Below are 24,516 nucleotides of genomic sequence, written 5' to 3' on the forward strand. Positions count from 1 at the left end.
ATAAAATAATTATACTGTATATTTATTTACTAGACCATTTATTTACATGCAGGCTTGGAGAGTAATGGATTACATCAGTCAATAATTAAATCAATAAAACAAACTAATAAACCTGAACCTGACAATGAATATAAAACATTGAATTAAGGTGATGTAAAACATTAAATCTAGGGTAGGCAACATTGTTTTGTCATCATTGAGAAATAATTGCATAATAACCATTCAGCATATGGTAAATAAAGTGGTCTGAGACAGAACTACTATGGGGTAAAGAAGCTGTGGTTTTATGGCGATACAGCGCTCTGTTTGGAAATTTGCTCTGTTTGTTTGAGACATCTTTACTTTGTTTTGTTTTGTTTTTTTAATGTATGGTAAATTGTTCAGTAATGTGAGGATCCTCTATGTAAATGAGGGTGTTTGCTGGCTAACTATCTTGTTTTCTGAAGGCAGACAGCTAAAATTTTAACCACTGGATGATCCTAGTTATTATTTACCACAAGAAAACCTGCACACATGAGGTAGCTTACTGTAATTATATAACCTGGCTACGGCCATAACGTTAGGACGTTATGAGAGACGTCCTGTAACATCACCTCCTATGAAGGGAAAACCTTCTCATCTCAGCTCCAGCTTTATCTACCATCAGTGCTGCTTTTAATGAGACAGACAGGTAAGTCATCACAATGAAGTAACTGTGCTGTGCTCATATGTTAGATTATCAACAAAACACATCTGTTTAATAGTTCTCAGTACAGCTGCTGATTTGGAATAATTTAGACAGGATTTCACCAAGTGTCATCCAACAGCAATGAGCTGAATCAGTGTGCTTCTCAGAGAGGACCACAGGATGAAAGAGGTGGGGCACAACGATAACCTCCAGAACATCACAGCTTTTATTGTTCAAACAGACAAACATCTCAACTGCCTCCTCTTCCACTGTGATGAAGACAGAATAAATTGTTGAAATGTTATTGTTCACTAAAAACTGCAAGTTGTGATGGCACACCAACATTTTTCCTTCTATTCTGAACACAAAGCAGTGCACCTTATTTCAAAAATCATTCCTCATATTTCTTTCATATGAATAGTCTATAAACATCAACATATAATCTTCAGATGTCATGTAATAAACAACTGAATCAGAGTGATTCTCAGGCAGGACCACATAACTCACAGCTTTTAGCCTTCAGTTCAAACAGACAAACGTCTTTTCAGCTTCTGTCTTTATCAAAGTCAGCTCTGATGGAGACAGAATAAGATGTCGAAATGTTCGTCTGTTTGTTCACTAAAAATTGCACCTTTTGTAAAACATCACAAAACCACAAACCAGTGCAGAATATTTTAATGGTTTTATTTGTATATTAATTGTGGCAATAATAACTAACATAAATAACCTTGCCATCAGTATGTTTTCATAGATTGGTACAACTGTTTGTTTGCTGATGATAAATGTATCAAATTTCATCTTTAAGATAGGAGGCAATAATCTGTTCTGTAAACTTTGAGATTGTACTTTTTACCTTTCATGTGTAGTAACATAAATGTAAAGTTAGTTTTCTTTGTTTACAAATAATACAAAGGACCTCTAAAACCATTTTGAAACAAATGGTTAACTGGAGTCAAACTGCTACAATCACTACAATTGGATGAGGAGAGGAGACAGACAGATCTGCCCAGCTGTGACAGTGTGTGGATTTCACTCTAACAGCAGGAACAGCTGGAGGCGTCAGGAGTGAAATCCATGGCAGTGGTGTCAGAAAAAAACTGCAGTCTGTGTATTCATGATCTGCTCTGTGTTTTAGTAAGTCCGAGTACAGGTGAGACAACTTAAAGATGTTTTTCTTCATCTTGGAACAGATCAACACAAATCTATTCTGTCAGATGTTAACGGTTTATGCGTCTTTCAGAGAGTTAATGTGGGCACAGAGTTTGAGTGCAGGTCCAAGTTTAAGGTTCATGGTGCTGACCAGGTGGTCCTCTGTTAGCAGCAGCAGAGCCTGTCCGTCTATTTCCTGGGAGCGAAACTCCTCGGCTACATCCTGACCACCTGGAGACAGAAGAAAGAGAGAAAGAGAGTGTAAAGAATCAGGGTTTATTGCCGAGCAGGTTTACACTTTACACACATGACTTACTTTTTATCTCTATGTAACTATTTATACTCAAATACAAACCTTAAATGTATACAACACACAGTATATATTCCTGCTATGCCAAAAACAGAGGCCAGCTCCAGCTTTTAGGGGTTAATTTAAAAGCTAACGTTGCTCTTTTGAACATGTGGCAGCATTAATTTGATGGAAGTAATTCATTTTATGTCCTTGAAGGCAGCAACAGAAGACTGTTTGCATTATATATAAGGGAAAGCAGTTTATTTTGCTTTAACAGCAAGCGCCACTACAATTTAATAAAAGAAAACAATCAAAGTGTGCTACCTACCTACATAAATTCTTCTTCTCATATCTTTTTGATTTTTACAGCCAGTATTATGAACAATAAACAGTAACAAATCTAGGCTGTCAGAATGAACTGGTCTCTGATTTTACAGACAACACTTATGAGCAAAAACGAGAATGCTTATTTGATTTTTTTTTGTTTGTTTATTATCAAGTCAAGGCATTTGAGCAACTATGTTTTGGAAAAATAAATTAATGTTATTTTTTTTCAGGTTAATGTAACAGTATGTTCGTGGTCATGCTGAAAATCAATGTATTGTCTTCAAATATAAAGAACCTTGGAGAAGTAATAAAATGTTCACCAGTACATCACACTTTGAACTTTGTTTTGGGAAAATGTGCCCAGTCACCAAAGAAGTAAATGTCTACTTTTGAAAAACCCTAATATCTTTTCTAAAACCAAGCACATCAAGTGTCACAGGGAACTGATTGATTACTAAATCAACTCTGTGACATGCAGTGCAAAATAACCACGTAAAGTAGATGAAACACAATTGTTAAGAAGATCTTGCATCGTATCGTGAAGAATTTCAGAGTCAAACAGAATAGCCAGGCATAGACATAGTACATAAGTTTGGGAGGAATTTAATATCAACATTGAAAAGGGGGCATGTCATGACCCGATGTATCAAGAAACCTTTTTTTTTTTTTTTCTTTTTTTTGGTTTATTTGCATTGCATTTTGTTAAACAGAAGCACATATGGCCAGGGATGTGATCTAAACTTTAATGTGAAAATTTTTGATACAGCTGAAAAATTTGCCATATTTCTTCTTCACACTTTGGGGAAATATTTGGCTGTGATTGAATAGTTCATGTGGTACATGTCTTTCGGCCTCAAGTCATTATAATGCTCCATTTTACAACTTTTCAACTTTGCACCTTAAAGAGACATAAATTCATTGACAACTGGTTATTTAAAGTGGCAGAAGTACCTGGCAGAGAGTTGATGTAAGAAAACACTTGTTCTACGTTCCACTGAGATGGACAGCCAATGTCTTCTTCTCCGTCAGAGACACTGATGGTTTCTGTCATCCTCTGCTCCTCCTCTCTCTCCTCCTCCTCCCCCACCTCCTCCCTCTCCTCCTCCCTTTCCTCCTCTCTCTCCCTCTCTCGCTCTCTCTCGGCCTGTTTACGTAGCCTGGTTGTCATGGGAACAGGCGGTTCATCCTCCTCTTCATCCTCCTGCTCTCCCTGGGCCTCCTTTGAGCCAAAGGACCCCTGAGTCTGTGAAGCACAAAGACCATCCGATAAAGACTGTTAGTGGAAAGTACTTACAAGGAAAAAAAGGAAAAAATACCTGTGAAAAGACCCAAAGGCATCATGTCTTTTTTCTAAACATATGTAATTTTGAAAATGCGTGCACGAGCCAGGAGTCTCCTTAAAAGCTTTGCTCCTGTCACATTCAGCTGTTCTCCAGAAAGCAGCCTTCCTCATGTGACCAGTGATCCCTGCAGCATCAGGTCAGTGATATTGACTGACCTGTCTCAGGAAATGTTCTCTGGAGGCTCCGTTGACTCTGCTGGGAGGTCGTCCTCTCCGGCCCACAGGCCTGTGACCCCAGCGCCCTGCTCTCAGCAAAGTGATACGCTTGGTGCAACTCACACTGAACCTAAACACACAGAATCAGATTTTGTGTCGTGACAATGGCTTTGCAGTTTTGATTTCATCGCTAAACACAGAAGCTGTTTGAGATTTTATCTTCCTGTGTGTACTGAGTGCAGACAGGACATTTGCCATCAAGTACTGAGCTGATAGTGTGTATCTGGACTAAAAGCTGTCCTCTCTGTAATGCCTGGATGGAAAAGAAAACAACGGAGTGATTATACACTTGAGACTTTTTCTTATAACCTACATGTAGCTTGATGGATTCCAGATGTGAGATGGCATGTCTCAACACCACAGAGACAGCCAACATTTCTTTTCTTGTCTTGTGTGGTGAGGAAATAAACATAATGCTGCACGTTTTATCGTTATTTGTCCTAGGTTGGATGCTCTTTTGCAGGAAAACACTGCTTTTTCAGTCATGTTTTATCGACCTCTGAGCAGCTCTTCTGTACTGTATTCTACAGTAAAGGGACTTCTATTCAAAGGCACATTTAGTTGTTGAAGGATGAGTTTCCAAGGTATTGTGATTAGGCAAATGGTCTACTGCAGCTTTAATTGGTTTGTTTGTGTTATTGTGTAACTGTGTTTAAAAAGGACAATTCGGTTTCAATGAAATCACACAATAGCACTACAAACTAACAAACTGAGGCAGCAGTAGACCAGCATCGCATGCCTTCTGCAAGCTAAAATGATTGATTTCATTTATGGAGTTACGTTGATTGGAGATATTTGGCTTATAAAACAGCAGTGAAAATATTCTAAACATAACTTAAACTGACAGATTTTTTTAGGTGGCTAAAATACATCTTGCTGCTGACTGGTGTACAAAGCAGTACATTGCTTAGCTTGCTACAGCTGTACTCCTGCTGCATCTCCAAACTGGGGGAGTATTACCATCTACTGTAGGTAATACACTGACTATGAATCAACACTTCATACAGCCCCGCTTTAAAAAATTAAAACTATCCCTTTAAAATCAGAACAAAAAGTGTGGAGTTATTCTACATTTTTCTCATTGTCTGCAAATCCCATGAAAGACCAAACAGACATAAACACTGTAGTTTTTATAAAACATTCACCAAACAGGACTAACTAGTGCATTTGTTGGGGACTATTTTCTGTGTGAATTAATACATATTAAATGATCTAGACAGTGTTCTGTCAGTAGATCAGTATTTGTGGGATCAATTTAAATAAACTAAAGTGTGTTCATGGTGATGAACAAACATGTCACACACTGCAGCAGTGCGGCTTGACGTTCTTTCTGTTGTTTAATTGAACTGTTGTTGGTGCACAATCTGAGAACCAGAAACATTTTGATGTGTGAGTGATTTATTTACCTTCGAACACACGTCATGGAGCAGAAGCGTTTGGAGCGCAGAAACGTGTGAGCATAACCTCTGTTCCCACAGAACTCACACTGCAACACACCTGCCACATTCTCCGGCATCTCTGCAACTTCACAGGACCAGCTGTTAGTCACACACGAGCACACGCTATCACACACATCTATACACGTATATGCACGCACACATCATCTCACCATCTGCTGCAGGGCCGTCGTTTTCCATCTCAGAGTCTGTTGAATCCGACTGGTCAGCATCCAGCGGGCTGTCGTCTGCTGCTGCGTCCCCGTTTGTTTGAATCTCCTGAGATTCAGGAAGTGAAGCCTGTTGGTCTGCTAACATCGAGGAGGGGACCACCTGCATTAAGAACACATTTAGAAAGTAAAATCTCACACACTGACAAAAACGACAATATAATATCATTTTGGGAGTATATGTTGCAAAGTAATGCTGTATTTCCACTCATTGGATAAAACTAGACATGTCATTATTATTTTTTTTATTAAATAATGCAATTACAGTTACTAAAATTTAGGTGGGCTTTTTACTTGTTACTTTTGACTTTAGTGGACAGCTACAGAGGACAACAGCAAATGTAGACTATTCCCTGGATTTTTAGGGGTTTATGATCCAACCTAACCTTACTGCGACGCAAGACAGTTCAGGCAATGTGAATTTGCTTTTTGTCAGAGTAAAGTTTCTAACATAAACTGGCATTATATGATTATTTATCAACTAGTGTTGCAATGCTTAGTTAACATGCATGCAGCTTGATGTACGTCCTCTTACTGTCAGACAATACAAGTATAGTTTATTTATATCACCAAACAACAAAACACAGGACACAATGTCAAGTTAAAGCCACAGTTCACTCCAAACTCAAAAAAAAAACAGAAAAATGTTCGTACATAAAACTACTCACAACAAGGTCTGTAGATCATCTTAAGTAACCAGCTCATGAATTCAGGAATTACACCGAGTTTTTCAGATGTTTTTTATTACATATGTATTTTTGATTTGGGGGGTTTAAGATTTAATTTTAAATCAAAATTACCGGGAATGGCTCCAGGCCCTCTCGGATAACGAAGCCCTCTACGAGGTGTGTGAGGACAGTTGTTGTCAGTATCCGTTCAGGGCTCCCTGGGAGGCTGGCTGGGGAAGAGGGTGGCTGGCTGGGGCCTCTGACTGCTGCCGGCAGGACAGGAGGAGGTAGAGGAGGAGACGGAGGAGGAGGGTTGCTGCTGTTGCTGTTGAGCTGGGATGGCTCTTCAACTACTGGCGATTTGATCACAGAGTGGCTGGAGATGACTGAGGATGAAGCCATCACTGCTGAACAATGACAGACATGACAGATAACTGGGCTGAAGCGTGTTTCATAAAGCAATGGTGGTTTTATTGTTTATTGTTCTTTTCTATTTTATTCTTTTATTATCATAGTTTACCTGCACTGTTCTGCTTAGGAGGCCCAGTGAGGGTAGGAGGTGTAGGAGTCCTGTCAGTCTGTGGAGAATCTTCGTCTTTCCTCTCCTCTGAGCTCAGTCCATTCACTTTGCATGTTTGCCCTGACTGAAATTCAAACCACAACAAATAAGAAGTTATTAAAAAAGCAAACAGATAAAAGAGTTACAGATTGTTCACTTTTGAAAATGTAATGATCAACTACAAAGGAAATCTTTAAAATACAATGGTAAAGGTGTATAACATCTTACAAGGGAAAGAAGAGATGGAAGAGTTGGGAACAGAAATGACAAATTAAGAGAGAGTGTTTTCACAAAACTACCAATTCCTTATTTTGGAGAGAATTTGCTTGGAAAATAAATATGAGATACTTCTTGACCCCAGAAATTATTTTAAAATATAATAGAAGGTCAAGCTCTCTGGGTTTGCTGAAGGATCTGTAGTGATTCATGCTAATTATCAAATATATTTTGGTTGAAGGTTTTTAAGTTTATCAAAGAGGATTATTTTTTTAATTTTTTAAACTTTGTTTATAAAAGCAGAGCATGTCATCCTGGGACAACCTCCAAATGGTCTTGGTAAAATGAAAATCATTTATTCAGAGTCAAAAAAAAAAAAAAAAAGCCCAGACTGAATAAAGTGTAAAAATACAATTCAGTAGGAAGGAAGGAAGGAAGGAATCTATAAAATGTATCATTATTAATTTAATAATTATTAAATATGTATGCATTTATGTGTGTGTGTGTGTGTGTGTGTGTGTGTGTGTGTGTGTGTGTGTGTGTATTTACATATACACTTGTGTATGAGTATAAATATTATAATTATTTCATTATCATGAATCATAAATTTGAAGGGAGCTAAGCCACATGCACATTTAGGACAAGTTTCTAAAAAAATCAAACCACATCAACCACAACAAATCCTTGATCTAAATAACACACACTGCCAAAATGCAACCCTTTCATGGCTTCATCACAGCAGCACACAGCAACTCACCGGTGGAGTTTCATTGTGTCTGACCGGATGCACTTTGAGATCAACAGCCACTGTCTGAGGAGGTGGGAGGTTCTGGTAAGGCATCTGGACCAGAGCCTCCGCTACAGGCAGCTCCTGCTCTGTCAGCAGCATCCGCCCTGACTGGATGGCCAAAGCTTGGACCGAGTGCAGGGACAGCCTCTGGAGGGAGGCCGGGGGGTTCTGGGGGATCCTGGGGAGGACCAGAGGCGGAGGAGGAGGCGGAGGCTGGTTCTGCACTTGTGGGAATGACGTCCGACGCTGCGGAGCGGCCACCAGAGGAGGAGGCTGAGGCTGAACGGTGGCAGCTGGAATTGAGGACTGAGCTGATGATGCAAACACGCTGGTGACAGAAGAAGAAGAAGAGGAAGAAGAAGAAGAGCAAGAAGAAGAGCAAGAAGAAGAAGAAGGGGCTGGGGTGTCATTGTTTGTTTGTGACTGGGTGCTGGGGGTGGTCAGTTTTTTAACTGAAAGAGGAAGAGGGTTGGAGTTGGTGTCTTGAGGTGCTACTCTGAGGGCGATGGGCTGCAGCTGTCTGTGGTTTGGAGCTCCACCTGAAGTCCGATGGAGGATGAGCTGGTGGTGCGCCACCCGCTGGCCTGGTGGACAGGACAGCTGCTGCTTGACCAGAGCTTGAGTCTGTACTGGAGAGTAGGCTGCAAGGAGAGCCATACACAGATAGACATGAGGAACAAAAGCTAATAAATACACAAAACAAGGATCTTTTTTTCTGGGTTGCACCTGCCACTGTCCAGTTAAAGGATCAGTGTGTAGGATTTGGTGGCATCTAGTGGTGAGGTTGTCGATTGCAACCAACCAACCAATACGCAACCAGCATTTATTTGTCTGTTCTGGGCTACTGTAGGAACATGGCAGTGAAACATGGCCGCCTCAATGGAAGAGAACCTGCACCTTCTGTATATATTAGAGGGTCATTCAAAGGTAAAAAAAAACAATGATTCTTATTTTCAGGTGATTATATACTGATGAAAACATACTGTCATTGATTAAAGGGACAGTTCACCCCAAAATCAATTTATCCATCTAGATTGTTTTGGTGTGAGTAGCAGTAGTTTTGGAGATACTGGCCTTCTCTCTAATATAACCAAACTAGATGGCACTCAGCTTGTGGTGCATAAAGCATTAATAAACCAAAACTCAGCAACAGTGTCCCTTTCCAGAAATCACGATCGGGTTGCTCAAAATAATCCACAGACTCTGTTGTGAGCATTTTAATGTGGAACTATTTTTGCATTACATATATTTTATATAATAGTTGAATTTTTCAAGTGTAGGTTTTTGGTGATTTGACTCTACAGACAATATCTCAAAAACTCTGTAACTCATAGCAAAACAAACTAGATGGATAAATAGCATTACATGTAAGAGGGAAAAATATGTATTTTTGGTTTTGGGGAGAACTGTCCCTTTAACTGAAAGATGATCAGGTACCAAGCAGCGGTTGAAGAAAACATATCTACAGAATATGCCTACCAGCTGCAATATATTACACGTGATCTATTCCACTTTTATTAGGTGTTTTACTATTAATTTACCTGCAGCAGCCTTGAAAGTATTGTTTTTTTCCCCTCCCTTTCCCAGTTGTTGTTGTCTATGGCTGGATGATCGATTGGTTGCCCTTTGTGAGTATATATATGCAGACTTGTTGACATTTGTTTTAAAAAAAAAAACCTGATGAAAGTCACTTGACTGAAGCGTACCTCTTTAATAAGTTTACCATAAGTGTAGACAGCATGTGGAAGTTGATTTTTGTTCACATCACATAAATCTGAAAATACATGAGCTTACCTGGGGTTATGATCTGTGCTCCTGATGCCGGTCCTGTTTCTGCTGATGTATCGGTCAGCTGGTTGGTCTTCAGCGGGCAGATTGATGTCTTGGATAAAGAGGCGGCAGGAGTCAGGGATTGGGACTGGGCCGATGGCTTTAAAATGACACTGTGGGCCGTAGCCAGAGCTCCAGGCAAGTGGGCACGCAGCGCAAGATTCTGCACCTGAACATGTCCAAAAAGAAACTAACTGAACACTGTTTGTAAAAGCCACGGGTGTGACAGCCTTTCTCTATGTTTTCCTTTTATGCAACTTTATAGTTTCTCTAACATTCATAAAAATCCTAAGCCCCATTACCTCTCACTTACAGGGTTTAATTTTGCATCATGGCTCATGCTCAAGGTCTGTGACATCTTGAAGTCTAAAATACTGCAGTCTGTCTTGTGGCATGCATGGATTTGCTCTAATTTTGTGCCTGTTTCTAAGTTTGTACCTGAGAGGAGGTAGGTAAAGAGGAGCAGGAGGTGACAGCAGGGAGGTCTGATTGAACTGCAGCCACCGTGGCTGCAGGGGTTAGAATAAGCTAACAGAAGAAAGGCAAAAAGCAGGGAGAGACAGGTGGCTTGTTGGTTAAAAATAAAGAAGTTCCATGTTGTCAGAAAACATAACAAAATAAAGCATTCAATAAAAATAGAAACAGGGCAAACGAGTCATGCAAAGTACCAATATGAAAAGGTTTGTACCATCTGAGTCCGGAGGTACATCTGAGCTTGGTTACAGTTGGCCGGTCTGTTTCCCAGGAGCATGGCCTGCTGGGATATGGTGGATGCAGCACCAGTGGAGCTGGATGCTTGGGTCCGGCCAATCAGCTGCGCTGTCACTGGAGATGCTGGTAAAGTAATCTGGATTCGGTGTAGCATAATGAAAAATGATAAAAGAAAGAAAAGAAATTAGGGTTAAAGGCTATCTTAGATATTTTTCAACCTGGATCCTAAATTCCCATGGTTTTTTTTGTCTAAATGACTAATGTAGACAACTATTTCTGAAACTGGTCCTGTCCTAATTTAAAAAAATTAATCACATTGATTATCATAATAGTTGATGTTGATTAATGATTGCTGCAGCTCTACGATGTTGCTTTTACTCGGGTACCCTAGCAACATCTATCATCATCTTCAAAATTTGGTTTTCTTTCCACCATAAACGAGTCTAGCACATAGCACATGTAAGTACAGGAAACAGGGAAAGAGAAAGTTGACCATGCTGGTGAGTTTGATTCTGTTTGTCAAGTGTGAATGAATTATGTTTTATGATGATTTAATGACTGTAAATGGCATCTGGTGGCTTTGCCATGAGCACTAAAACAGGTCTTTGTGGTTGAACAAAAACAATCCTTGTCTTTTACAAAAATGTCTCTCTCTAATGATCCTTTCCATAATGTTGTCAGACACTTACGATGACAACCTGAGCCTGTCAGCGGCTAAAACAAGGATTAGGATTATATTGCACTCTGTTTCACAGCTGATGGCTACAGCGATCTTGCTCAGTATTAGACTTATTTCAAAAATAGTTATTATTATTAATTATTATTAATTAGTCACAAAAGCATGGGAAAATAGGGTCCAGGCTGAAAAACACTATAGTAACTATAGTACTATAGTATTTGTGATGAGAGCAGATCAGATTGATGAGAGCTGTAACACAGATACTCACTGAGTTTTGGGAAACAGCAGCAGGCTGATGAACCATACTGCCACTAGATGACGAAGGTGACTGCCTCTGACAGACCGAAGCCTGGAAAGCATAAGAGAGACATCACACACCCTGAGGCTTGTGTTAAAATGACTTGTCATGCTCGCACTAACACATGACAGGCACCATCTGACCTGCTGTATGGTGGCCAGACTCTGTAGGTGAGGGGTGTGCTGGTGATGCTGCAAGGCTGCTGTCTGCAGCATGAGGTGCTGCTGCTGGGCTGCGTACATCTGATGCAGGTACTGGGCTGCCATGCTCTGAGGTCTGTGGATGGCGTGCTGGATCACCTATTGCATCACATGATGGACACATCAAGCTTTTTACAAATTAAAGGGACAGTTCAGAGTTTTTTGTGGTGGGGTTGTATGACATTCTTATCCATAGTCAGTGTATTATCAAATATAGACACTGTATATCACTCTCTCCACAGCCACCAGACTCCTTTAGCAAAAACAGGCACTTTACCTCTTTTTTTGCTGTTTTTGGTCTACTGCTGCCTTGATTGGTTAGTTTGTTTGTGTTATGGTGTGACTTAGGTGTTTTAAAATGTTAGTTCTGATTCTCCAAAGTCACACCATAACACAAACAAACTAACTGATTGTGTCAGCAATTGAACAGCAGCTCCCATGTTCTGCAAGGTGAAATTTTTCCCAACAGAGTCTGGTTGGTTTGGAGAGAATGATATCTGGCTTATATAATGGTGGCGTCCTGTCATGAACAGTGGTCTGATGGCAAAGTAAAGCTGTGAAAATAATTTAAATATAGCATATACTTAAACTGATATTGATTTTTTTAGGTGGCTAATATATGTTTTGTCGCTGACCCTGTCCACAGCAGTACATTGTTTAGCTTCCTCCACTGGTACGTCTACTGCCTCTTCAAACTACCGATGGCCATCTGCTGTCATACAAACCCACTTAAAAAAGTCAAAACTACCTCTTTAATTTTGGTCCATTCTCTGCAGCATAAGGGTATTTGTCTTTTAAATCGTATTCCATTTGCTCTTATTGCACTGACAAATTAAAATATTAGGGCATTTAGAACATTTAATTTTGAAAAAATCTCATTATTTGATGTTGGGATTGGAATATTCCTACAATATGCAAGTTTCATTTTGTAAAAGATACTTTTCTTTTGATTATTTGACATATTTAAAAGCCTTTAAGCATATAATACACTTTTTAAAAATAACATATAACTCCTGGTGGGTTTAACAAAACATATTTGAGTAGCCTCTATCCCAAATGTTCACAGCAGTACAGATGACTGTCTGTTACATGTGCTGTCTATCTTTGATTTAGCAAAGCCTGCCTGTCAAGTCAAACAACGCATGCAGAGCTCCCAGGTACTGTCTATTACCTGAACTCCTCTCAAACGGAACGATGTATCCAGCTGTCTGAGGTATTGTCTATTTGCTGGATAGCCACGTCAAACAATGCAAGCATGGGCTGTCTATTTCCTGGAACGCCTGGCAGTCAAGTTAGGTGCAGTAAGTATTTTGTGCGTACTGTACAGAGGTCCCACCTGATCACCTGACCGTCAAGTTAAACAGTACGTACTTTACAAAGGTCCAAGGCACTGTCTATCACCTGGACCCGCTGACAGTCAAGTCAAACAATGCCTGCAGACGTCCCAGGTGCTGTCTATTACCTAAAATGCCTGTCTGTAAAATTAAAGCATGCATACAGCGGGTTCAGGCGCTGTCTATTATCCGGACCCGCTGACAGTCAAACAATGCAGAAATCCCAGGCGCTGTCTATTACCTGGACTGCCTGCCTGTCGGGTGAGAGGATGCTGAGGGAGGGCGCAGGGGTGCACGTGCTGCTGCTGCTGCTGCCGCTGCTGCTGGGACTGACTGTTGCCATGGTGACGGCAGCTGATGTGGTGGGGGTGGTGGTGACTACAGTCCTGTTAGTGTCTGACTGCTTTTCTCCTACCGGGCTCTGCGTGTCCATCTCCACCCAGGTCACACACAGGTTCACTAAAGGGAAAGCTGTGGAGGCGAAATAGACGTTAATTAATTAAGGAGAAGGAGTTTAATTAGCCAAATTCGATTAATGGGAATCAGGGTGATGATGGATCTAAGCCGCTTCACTCCGTAGTTGTTTAGTTTCTAAATTGTGTCTCTGCAGCAAAGAGATGCTACACACCAGGAGCTTACAGTAGCATACTGTGTTTCAAATAAACTACTACAGATAACCTACATCAACAAAATACAACCTACTCCATCATACTTTGAGGACACTCATTTTAGGGATCTTGACTAAATCCAGTCTGTTATATTTTAATTCAGCAAAGATATTTCCGTGATTTATTTTTCGAAATATTTTTATTAGTTTAGTTTATTAGTTTCAGGTTATAAAAAATACAATCTGGAATAGCTACAGTTTGATATATTTTAACAAAATGCTATCCCACAAATACCCCTAGCCTATTGCACCATTACAAGCTTACGAGATGACATATCTTGTTTTGAAAATGTGACTTAATTTGATAGCGTAAAATCGCTCCGTTCTGATATTCTTGGCGAAGAAATTTATTTTTAAAGTCATTTGTCTAGACAGGATGCCTGACCGAAAGGATGCAAATAATTTATTCGTTGACGATACAGGTAGAAAAGTACACCTGATAATATTTCAGTGCGGTTTGGTTTTAACTTGCTCTGGCCTTTAGGAAATTCATCCAAAAAGCATACAAATAAAATGAAGATAAAGTCACACAAATGCAACATTTAAAAGATAATTTATCCATTGTAGAATTTCTTTTTTTAGTCTATGTTCTTGGGAAAAGTGTGTTTTGGAAAAAAACAACTAACAAACAAACAATTTACACAAACAAAACTTTGCTGTTTTCAGAGCATAATTAACTTTTATTGGAATGAAGTGCATCATCAAAATTATACTCTAAACACAAGCTGTATTTTATATTTTTTTATATTTTTCTAACCTGTGTATCGTAGCCTCTATTTGCATTTGTAGATTGTCATTTGTATGTCTGCTTTTGTTAGCTGGCTAGGAATGGATGTAAATAAGCATTTTCGCTTAAAAAAAAAATATTGTTTTTTTTTTTATTATGATGTTGATGTTAATTAACGTGCGCCGTCCCTATCAAATAAACAAACAAAGTAAAGTTAAATAAGAGGAAAATACGAAAGCATCATTACATGAAGAAAAAAAGAAAAACCTAATGAATATGCATGAAAAGAGTAAATCACCCACATTATTCAATTGATTTTTCTAAATGTTATTTTGTGCCACTACAGGCTACAGTACACATCTGTAAAGAGAGAAAAATCAGACAAAGGTGCCACAGCTGGAGGGTTTGATTTTCTTTGAATTGCTGATAAAACCAAATATGGTAAGATATTTTGATGATATTGATTTGATAATATCAAAGATCAAGCCCTAACATTGTGATTTTTTTGTTGTTGATATATTTCATGAGGCTAAACAGTGATGATCTGAACAGCTGTAGCAGCTTGAATATTGATTGCTTTTTGCTGCAGAGCTGCTTCTGTCCAATTAAAAGATAATAAAGGATTATCTCGATAAACCCTGACCGATCACAAATCTTATATCGTAAATATACCGTCCATAATTTAGGAATCCTCGGATAACAAATTGAGCACATCTGGATGTCAACCCCAGACTGTCGGTCTGCTCTCACCGCTCACACAGCGCTGCATGCACAATCATTCACCTCCTGTCGGCGTTACCTGCCTGGTATTGATGGACATGGGCCATCAGGAACTAACCGGACCCCGGCACATTGTCCCAGTCATGAAGCCCCCTGGTGCGTCAGTATACTGTCTAAAATGGAGATGAAAAAAAAAATCAGACGGTTCACAGCAGCAGGCAGTGAAAAAAAAGCTTTGACACAGCACCGCTCGCAGTGCGGGAGGACCTTCCACAGCCGGAGAGTCACCGCACGGAGAGTCCCGGAGAGGTCGGACCGGTTAAAGATACGTTTTTATCCGCCTGAATGGTTTCAGGCGTTTGGTGAAACGTTTTAAATATTCGCTCAAAAAGAGGAAGAAGAGGACATGGATTTGAACTCTATATGTGGAAAATCACCCGCGGCTGGTCACAAAAACATGAGGAGGAGACTCTTTCAAAATTCAAGACAACCCGATGATAGACTGATATAAAAGAAATTCAGTAACATTATAATCCTTCCATTGGGTTTATTTTCTTGGAGAACATCTTTCAGTAGCCTAGGTCACTTTATCTACATATAGATACACTATGGTGGAAAGTAACTAAGTGCATTTACGCAAATACTGTGCTTAATCACCAAATTTATGGTCCTTATTTGGGCTCTTTCCATTTTATATAGTTTTATATTTACGCCACTACGTCTCAGTGGGAAGTATTGTACTTTTTACCCTTCTACATTTGTCTGTCAGCTTTGAGAAGAGCGTATCTCCAAATGCTGTGATTTGGATGGATTGAGAAAAAATGTAAATATTTAAAATTCTTCTTGAGTGAGCTGGAGATTGATTTTCAAAAAGCTGAAAGCAGGGCTGTTTTTCTGAGCTCATTCAAATATGATTTTTGAAAGATACGTGTTTCTCACTAGAAGATCTGAATACCGGATGAAAACCCATTGCATGTGTATATTGTACTGTTCAAAATGTGCTCTGCAGACATTAATTAATTTATGTTTGTAAACTGCATCTAAAGAAATTACAATTTTAAATCACTATATATGGAGGGTACCGGACGTAATTGCAGAATCCGATAATCAGTTTGCGAATGTTATGGTAGAATTTGTTATAGAAACTCGGACTGCGAATAAATCATCGTCAAAAAATGAGGCTGCACAGTGATTGTGAGGTGAAAGTGTCTGTATAGGTTTTGGGTTGAATCTCAGCCAGAGTGCATTTTTTCCAGTTTCAGATTTTAGAGTATGTTCTTCACAAACAATGGTGCATATTAGGAGGGGAGGACAGAAACAGGAAAAGTATTGCATTTATGTAGGACTGTTGATAACAGATGAAACGGTTTCCCAGGGACTGGTCATGACGACCTGTCAGGAGTTTCAGTCAAGTAGAGAATGAACAGGAAGGATGCTCTTTTTACGTGGTATTCAGGTTCTATCGGAAATATTTAAGTACCAGATAAATTTGCGTGAACCACTTGGCACAATGTTTTGACCCTAGACTATACATAATATGCAGTCTGTGCAGTCATACCAGCAAAGATACTTAGATGGTTTTAATCGCTAAGGGAGCAGCAGAAATGAATTTAATTATTGCATTTAATGTTGCTGTAATTTTGTTAAAGTATCCCCGATTTTGCATTGTATCAAGTAAATAAATAGGCTACCATAATGTAATGCTAATATTTAAAGTAATTTGTTGTCTATTTAAGCAATTATATTATGGTGTATATGTAGGTTCATATTTTTCTTTTCTTTTCTTTCTAGCATGGTAGCACAAAGTATCTCGCCCATTTCTAAAAATATCTGAAAAAAACAGAAAAATGCTGTGGCTGTCGTTACTGGTTAGTGTTGCTGTTCCTTCCGAACCAAAGCACTTGAATGTGCGGCATGTCTTGGGGGTTTCTACGATATCCGAGCTCATGTGTTTGAACTTGAAAGCAGCACTTACCCATACGAAACGCTTCAGTTGGTACAGTCGGAATGCTGGGGAAGGCTATTATTTGACTTTTCTTAGATGATAACCATATTATCTCAGTCAGTTATACTTTATTAACTGAAAACATGTATGAAATAGTGTATTTTAATGTGTTTAACGTACTATATGTTTAACGTAATACTACATGTTTGTATGTCTGGTCTATGTACGTCACCCCCAACATTCCGACAATGGACTGGTCCGTCGTTAGGCCTTTGCAGTAGGGAGTTGTTTGGCGGACCCCGCAAGTTTTTCTTTACTTTACGTGTTATTTTTGTTTCTCTAAAGAAGGCCAAATTCATCGTTTTTATCCTCACTTGCCTCGTTGTTTCCTCGGTGTGTCGACGGACTATACAAACAAAGTGTTTTGGGCGTGGTACACAACTAGAGAGCCAAAGAAGGAAGGAAGGCATCGGTGACTCGGGCTGACCACGGCTGAGCTTATGATGCCGACGTTGCGGGACAGCACCATGTCCCACCCCGGCGAGAATTCACACCAAGTCCGGGTGAAGGCTTATTATAAAGGGTAAAAATCACTGTTTCTCCCGGCGTGTCATCGATGCTGTTAATAAGCTAACTAGTAGCAGTTTTAGACTTGGAAAGGTAGCTAACCAGTTAGCTAACATTAGCTACCAGAGCTAACAGCTTGCTAATGTTGGGTACCAGGTTTAGGTAAACTTAACCGGATAGACAGACAGACAGGCAGGTGAAACTGTCCAGACACACTGTCAGTGTAAAGCCAGGCTCTCTGAGTTGATAATGATATATGTCAGCTAGATGGTGAAGTTGTCAGGTTGTTTTGATACAGTCAGAATTAGTTGTCGATCGTGCTTAAAGCTAAGATTTGACTCAGTTTGAAAGCTTTGGAGCTAGTCTGTCAGCTCAGTTAGCTAATAGTTGCTACTGTAGCAGTGGCTGTTACTTTTATTATCTGTTACAGGAAGATGATGTTAGTTTGATAAGGTTTACAACTATCCTGTCATGCTGTTAGACACTGATTAACATCAATTTACCATTGGTAGTTTAGGTAAGTTAACGTGCGTTTAAAGATCAATGCTGTGATATTTACGGATGGGCAAAATGACAACAGGAAATAATGGTCATTAGAGTATCATAATGGATGTCGAAACTATCATTGCTGAGGTATGGGAAAACCAAATTAAGTTTTGTCGTTGATGTTCATTAGCTTGCCCTGCATTGACATTATGAGCTCAAGCTGAGCTGTCAATTTCAGTTGTTTTTCTTAAGTATCAGTGTACTGATGTACACCATACCCTTTTAAATCTCACTTACAATTTGCCTGTTGTCTCATCTTAATCTGAACACAACCTGAACCCTAATGGGCTACAGTTAATGGTCACTTTGATTATTTATGTAGATTCTTTTTTGTAAGCAATAAATCAGTTGGGTTATGACATGTCAAATAGTGAAAAATGCCCACCACAAGTTGTTTTCCTTTCTGATACCGGTTCTGATACCAAAACTTTTGTGTGTTAGCTGATACAGAGTACTGAACCAATGCCTGTGTGTTTTGTGTTTTTTCAGTGTTTGGCTGTGTTGTAATTGCTATCATATGCTCTAGATCAGTGTAACCATTTCTAAAATATGAATAAATACGTTAATACATAGATATACATCGAACATGACTTTGCCATCCTGGGAAAATTAAGGGGGTAGTAGTAGGGTCCATTCTGGGGCTAATAAGTTATGTGATGTCAAATTGTTGCATAGACTCTCGTAATCACAGATACCAATACCAGCTTTTTATGATACCGGTATCTGTCTCGGACCATCCTCGTCCACAACCCAAACATATTCAGTTTACAATGTTATAAAACAGAGAAATGCAAATCATCACATTTGAGAAGCAGGAAGCAGGGTCTAGAAATTGACATTTTTTGCTTCATTAAACGACCTAAATGGATAAAAAGTTAATCAATTTATTGTTTCAGCTGTAAACCTAACCAGTATTTTCTGTGGCACCTAATGTTAAAGGTACTTCTAGGAGTTTTTAATGGGGAATGAAATAGTTTTATACTGATACCTCTGTATGACCTATATAAGCAAAGAAGACCATCAGCTAGAAGATTGACTATGTCTATAGAATGACTCTTATTTCTTAATGCCTGCCATCGGGTTGGATTGGGTCAGATTCCCTTTGAAAATCAGATGAAAGGACTTATGGCATGCAGCCTGGAAGAGTTTGTTTACATTGTTCCAGGCAGTTACAGTGAGTAGTACCTTCATCAGTTAAAAAGAAGCAGGAGGAGATTTTTATTAATTTTATTTTTGATGTTATACTCTGCTGTTATGGCTACTGCCTCTTTTGTCCACAGGGGCCTCTAAAATAAACACAAAATGAAAGTAGTTGCTTTAACCTAAATTGAGCCCTAATCAAGGGGCTCTCAAGCCGCTCCCCTTGGAGGGGGAAAGAAACTTGGACACAAGACCAACAATAGATTTTAGACATCAATGTACTATCCATCTGTGATATTGTCTATGTGTATATGGAGCTGTCAATGCTTTGACCTTGTGTCATTCTAAGCCTGGCAGAGGCAGGTCAGCTCTTTTATTTTCACCCTTGGATGAGATTATGGAAATCATTGGTCACTTAGTTGTTTTCGTGACACTCCCCGCCCCACTGTCTCTGTTTGATAGAGCCACTGACTGGAGCCCAGCTAAGACTTGAAAAACGTGAAGTGCAAGTCACTTCAGCCAGACCTGTTATATTTCTGACTAGTTCTGTGACACACCTCAGGAACACTGTGGTGTGTGGTGATCATTAGGTGTCATCTCATAGAACAAAGCATCTAAAGTATTTATGAGGTTGCTTCTGAGGAATCTCAGCTATGTTGCCAAAGAGGGAATACTTTAAAATGGTCTTATTGTTTGCCTATCATGATGCATTAAGCCAGGACTATAAAGGTGTTGTTATTGTTTGTCTGCAGAAGTTAGCTGTGGGAAATCAAAGAGGTAGAAATGCACCAAATCAATATTTTAGAGTACTGATAGATCAGGTAACATATCAGTACTGTTTCCAGCATAGATTTTAACTGCCCAACTTTCAAGACTAAGCCCTCTAAAACAATATAATTAAAATGTGCACAAAACTATTGACTAAGTGATGTAAACATTAGAGCTGAAACAATTAGTTGGTTAATTTAGTTGGCCATTACAAAAAATAAAAAGCAACTATGTTGATAATTGATTAGTTTGCAAGCAGAGACAGTGGAAAAATGCTGCATATTTTCAGATTCCAGCTTCTCAAACATCAGCATTTGCTCCTTCTCATTGGCATACAATATATAATACTAAAGTTTTTGGGCTTTTGGTCAGACAAAGCAAAACAATTGAAAACTTGCCCTTGTGCTCTGCAAATTTGTGATTGAGCTTTTTTTTTTTTTTTTTTTTTTTTTTTTAACATGATTGATGATTCAGTTTGATTAATTGGAAAAAAAATGAATGGCAGAATAATCAATAATGAAAACAATTGTTAGTTGCAACTGTAGTAAACATGTAATGCTCACCACTCTCCATCATGTGGCATCAAGGATGGAGAGTCAGCAGGGATCTTTACCATCCTAACATTACACCAGCTCATTTCACTTTTTAGTTCCATTTGTGTTTAAAAGGGATAATCAATGAGCTTAGCTGACAGAGTGATTTGTTTGAGCTGAAAAAAAAACATCTAAACACCAAATTAAACCTGACGCTCTCAGTGGCCTTGCTCTGTGGTAGTGTCTCAGCTTTTCTATTTTCAGTGTAGTGTTCTTTTTGGGTCCATTCTCTCCTATTTGCATGTCTGTTGTTGGTCAGTGCCAGCACCAGCAGACTGGTGTCAGCCTGTAGCTGTCTCAGCCTGTCACTGGCTCATCTTCATTTTGTTCTCAGTCAGACTAATGGTCAATAGAGAAGGCTGCAAATGCACTGACCACATGACTACAGACTGACAGGGATGCTGATGCTGTACAATGGTCGTAGATATGAAAGAATCACGTGGTAGCGCTGCAACTCACAATTGTTTTTTATTATTTTCAATTTCTCTCAAACAAGAGAAAAATGGCAGATCCCCTTGTACAAGCGAAGATTTGACATTTTTTGCTTACAAAGTGACTGAAAGGATTTACCAACTATCAAAATAGTTAGCAATTCATTTTGTTTTGATTGATTAGTCAGTTAATTGATGTATCTTTTTAGCTCTAGAGTGTAGTACTGTTGGGACCCCTGTGAATAAACATTGACTGTTTATAGAAAAAATGGAGACCGTTTATTGTATTACAGACATTGAAGGTCACTTTTGTTTTGCTTTTTTTAAAAAAATCTGTATAGTATTTAATAATTGTGATTTTATTAATTATATTTTTTCTTACATAATACAGCTGCTCACATACACTATTGTGGGCGTACACTACAGTTATAGGCCTAAACAAACTAATGCTTGACAGTTTAATAGGCCTTCGTAAAGAACATACCGTATATAACTTGCATCACAGCTTTCCCTTGAAGGCTTGTTATTTATTGCTTCCTATAGTCTTCTGTATATATTTAAAGTATTTTAATGGGGCCCAAGGGAGTGTTTTTCGACAGCTGACAAAGAAAGGAGCACAAAATGAATAAGGCTTTATATAGATAATACACTTAAAAAAATACCTATATATCAGCCTTGATCCTGTAGGTTGGCTCTGGATCTACTAAATACATGATGTAGTAAGTAAAATACTTTTTGAGGTAAACAGCTACTTGTAGCTGTTCCTTATCATCAAGCTAGTGCCATTTGAAAACAGTAAGTAAAATGAGATGTCAAGCCAAAATTAATGGAGCCACTGAAAACTACACATAGCACAAATATGAGCCTTTAGAGTAACATTCTTCACACAAACCCAATGGGAATTTTGAGTTTGAGTTGTAACTCTTTGAGGTTGCTGTAGCTTGTCAGGTATAAAATGTTGAAGCCAGAGTTACAGACTGAGATTGTGTTGTGAAGTCAGCAGCTATTAGTTTGTTTCAGAGCAGAACAGAGGAATTATCTGCCTGAAAGTATGAACACATATATTGTTTTATGTTAAGCATGTGAAGTGCGTCCGTTTGATAATGCGATTGCAGTGCTAATTTCAGTTAGCATTAGCCCATATATGGTAATTCACATTATCTGTTAGGATCGAGCTAACACACTAAGCGCTAGTTATTAGGATTATATAAAATGTATTCAAGAATAAAAAATTTGATTCAGGAATCACTAAAAGAAAAGAATCACAGTACTTAATGTATTTTTCTTCTCCTAACCCTATTAATTAATACTTGTGTGGATTTTTATAGTTTTTTGTTGTATGAACAAGACTAAGGAGGAGTTTCACAAGAGTGCATCTCTGTTTTTGTTGTTTTTAACCAAATATTATTCTAGTTTGAGGAATCTGCTTGTGTAGGCTTTGCACAACATTCTTCTGAAGCCTTCCTCTTTCTGTGTTCACCAGTCAGCTTACCTTAGTCCTGTTTTGACTATATCATCACATAAATTTTGAACTTTTTTTTCATCATCCTATCTCAAAAGAAGAAATTAACATGCAACTCAACGTCATAGCTTACAAATGTTAAGCTGCTTATACTGTAGCATATCTTTTTTTGGGAAAGGAAAGCATCTTTCATGTGTCACTGCCAGTATGTCACCATATCAGGCCAGAAAAAAAAAACATTGTTGTGCACTAGTTGCCCACACCAACTAACACATTGCTTTCTGTGTGCCAGATCAACTTCAGGATTCCTGTGCAAAGCATGTTGTTTGGCAGGAAACTGGGATTACACCAGCTCGATGGAGCAGTACAGTTATTTTACTCGTTTGAAAAGAGTTGCTCTTCTTTGTCAGAGACTCTGCCATCTGCATCAGTGCTTCAAGGCTTGGCTTTGTTTAAAATATGGGAAGCGTTCTTGTCTTGCCATTTACTTTTGCTTTGAAAGCCCCTCAAGCACTGAACCACAACACCATACACCCGTCACCCACCACCACCCATCCACTGACACACATCTTCACTCATGGTTGTATCACAGATCCTCAGCAGCTGCTAACATGTAAAAAAAATCTGTCTTTGTTGAAGCGTCTTCACATCCTGCACATTGTGTGTAATTCAGCTCAGGTGTTCGGATACACGTGTCTGTCTGTCGGTACAAGCAACCTTGTCTCAGGCTCAGTAGGAGTGCGTTTGGTTGGCTGCACGGAGTGAGGCACCCTACTGTGAAGCACCACAGGTGGGCAGTGTTGCCTGGAGACCACAGCATCCTGCAGTCTGTGTTTTATTCACTCTGACCCTTGATTGGGGGTGCAGTGGGAGGATTCAGGTGTGCTTTAGCTGACTGTTTTGGTAATTTCAGCTACAGCATGTGCCTTTCTGCATTTGCTTCATTAGTGTGTGTAAGCATGTGATTCTGGATATCCAAGTGTGTGCAGGCTGGTTGTGTGAAGGAGTTATGGGGGGCATACCCGTGCGTGGCAGCGCTGACAGAGAGATGGATTGTCCGAGGTGCTTGTGGAAGCCCAGAGAGGCACCCGTGCTCTTCTTCCTGCTTGAGCACTCACCAGTGACGAATGGCTTCATACTGGGCAGATGGGGCTATGGAGTCCTACTCACGGCAGTTCAGCCGCCAGGGGCACATGGGCCAGCATTCCCCTCCTCCTTCTCCTCCTCTGCTTCCTCCTACTCCTCCTTCTTTAATTTAGCCTTACTGTGGGACAGCACAGAGCGGAGGAATGCCAGGTCTGTGAGGAATGCCACTTCCTGCCAGTTACTTATCAGTGATGAGCTCCCAGTTGCTCACTGCAAAATCCTTCTGTCTTAGTCACTCTGAGGAATTAGCTCAGCTTCCTTTGTCTAACTTGAGTCTTTTCTTTTTGATCATAATTTTAGGTTCTTTTTTAGATTGCGAATGTTGTGTTATTAATATTGCATTTTCCAAATGAAAGCAGCAGAGTAGTCATCAGACAGCTGCCTGCTCATCAGCCTAGTGGTGTAAATATTGTCACTTTCAGCTAAGTTAAGTTAAAGGACCAGTGTGTAAGTATTAGTGGCATCTAGCAGTGAGCTTACATAAAGTAGTAGCTCATGTCACTCTCCCCTTCAAAGCGTGGAAGAGAATTTATGGTGGCTGCAAAACTCATGAAGAATCTGAAGTAGAGCCTGTGTTTGGTTTGTACATTCTGGGCTACTGTAGAAACATTGCAGTGCAATATGTCCTTTGTATAATATTTCCTTTGGGGAAAAGGACATGCAACCTTTGTAAATTTTAATGGCTCACTTATTTTGTAATGCAAAGCTTATTTTTTTTGCCATTTATTACCTTTTTTGGATGGTAGTAGCAGCTGAAGAGACAGGAAAGGGAGAGGAGAGAATAAGGATGACATGCAGCAAATGGCTGCGAGCTGGAATCAAACCTGGGCCACAGCAGCAAGGATATAGCCTTTGTACAT

The 24,516-nt window shown here is 39.4% G+C and overlaps 2 protein-coding genes across 5 annotated transcripts in view; one reads left to right on the forward strand and one right to left on the reverse strand.

Annotated features, from left to right (window-relative positions):
• Positions 1-1,334: 1,334 nt before the first annotated feature.
• phc3a (polyhomeotic homolog 3a) lies at positions 1,335-15,307 on the reverse strand. 4 transcript variants are annotated; one of them, XM_084733246.1, is made up of 15 exons: positions 15,138-15,306; positions 13,186-13,415; positions 11,554-11,709; positions 11,381-11,461; positions 10,411-10,569; positions 10,161-10,250; positions 9,687-9,891; positions 7,860-8,533; positions 6,848-6,971; positions 6,460-6,731; positions 5,603-5,762; positions 5,400-5,517; positions 3,934-4,063; positions 3,387-3,678; positions 1,335-2,047 (listed from the first exon to the last, which is right to left on the reverse strand). In XM_084733246.1, the coding sequence occupies exons 1-15, from the start codon at positions 15,163-15,165 to the stop codon at positions 1,893-1,895; spliced, it is 2,874 nt and encodes a 957-aa protein (XP_084589372.1). In that variant the 5' UTR covers positions 15,166-15,306; the 3' UTR covers positions 1,335-1,892. The 4 variants fall into 4 exon arrangements, with proteins under 4 accessions (XP_084589372.1, XP_084589371.1, XP_084589373.1 ...); XM_084733245.1 differs by having other exon boundaries at positions 6,460-6,734; XM_084733247.1 differs by having other exon boundaries at positions 6,460-6,734; positions 15,142-15,303.
• Positions 15,308-17,196: 1,889 nt separating this feature from the next.
• prkci (protein kinase C, iota) overlaps positions 17,197-24,516 on the forward strand; it is a 40,913-nt gene continuing 33,593 nt past the window's right edge. The window contains exon 1 of the mRNA XM_084733249.1: positions 17,197-17,586. Within this exon, the coding sequence (XP_084589375.1) occupies positions 17,504-17,586 (83 nt within the window). The 5' untranslated portion in view covers positions 17,197-17,503. The remainder of the gene's footprint in view (positions 17,587-24,516) is intronic.

Source organism: Lutjanus erythropterus, chromosome 12, assembly GCF_056507025.1.
Source record: "Lutjanus erythropterus isolate fLutEry1 chromosome 12, fLutEry1.hap2, whole genome shotgun sequence".
NCBI lineage: Eukaryota > Metazoa > Chordata > Actinopteri > Lutjaniformes > Lutjanidae > Lutjanus > Lutjanus erythropterus.

Excerpts from the sequence above, each read along its gene's own strand:
- phc3a (XM_084733245.1), bottom strand. The coding sequence starts at position 15,165 with ATGGCCCATGTCCATCAATACCAGGCAG. Across the intron at positions 13,416-15,137 it reads TGTCCATCAATACCAGGCAG|CTTTCCCTTTAGTGAACCTG; the intron begins GTAACGCCGACA and ends TCGCCTCCACAG. Across the intron at positions 3,679-3,933 it reads GAGAACATTTCCTGAGACAG|ACTCAGGGGTCCTTTGGCTC; the intron begins GTCAGTCAATAT and ends TGTGCTTCACAG.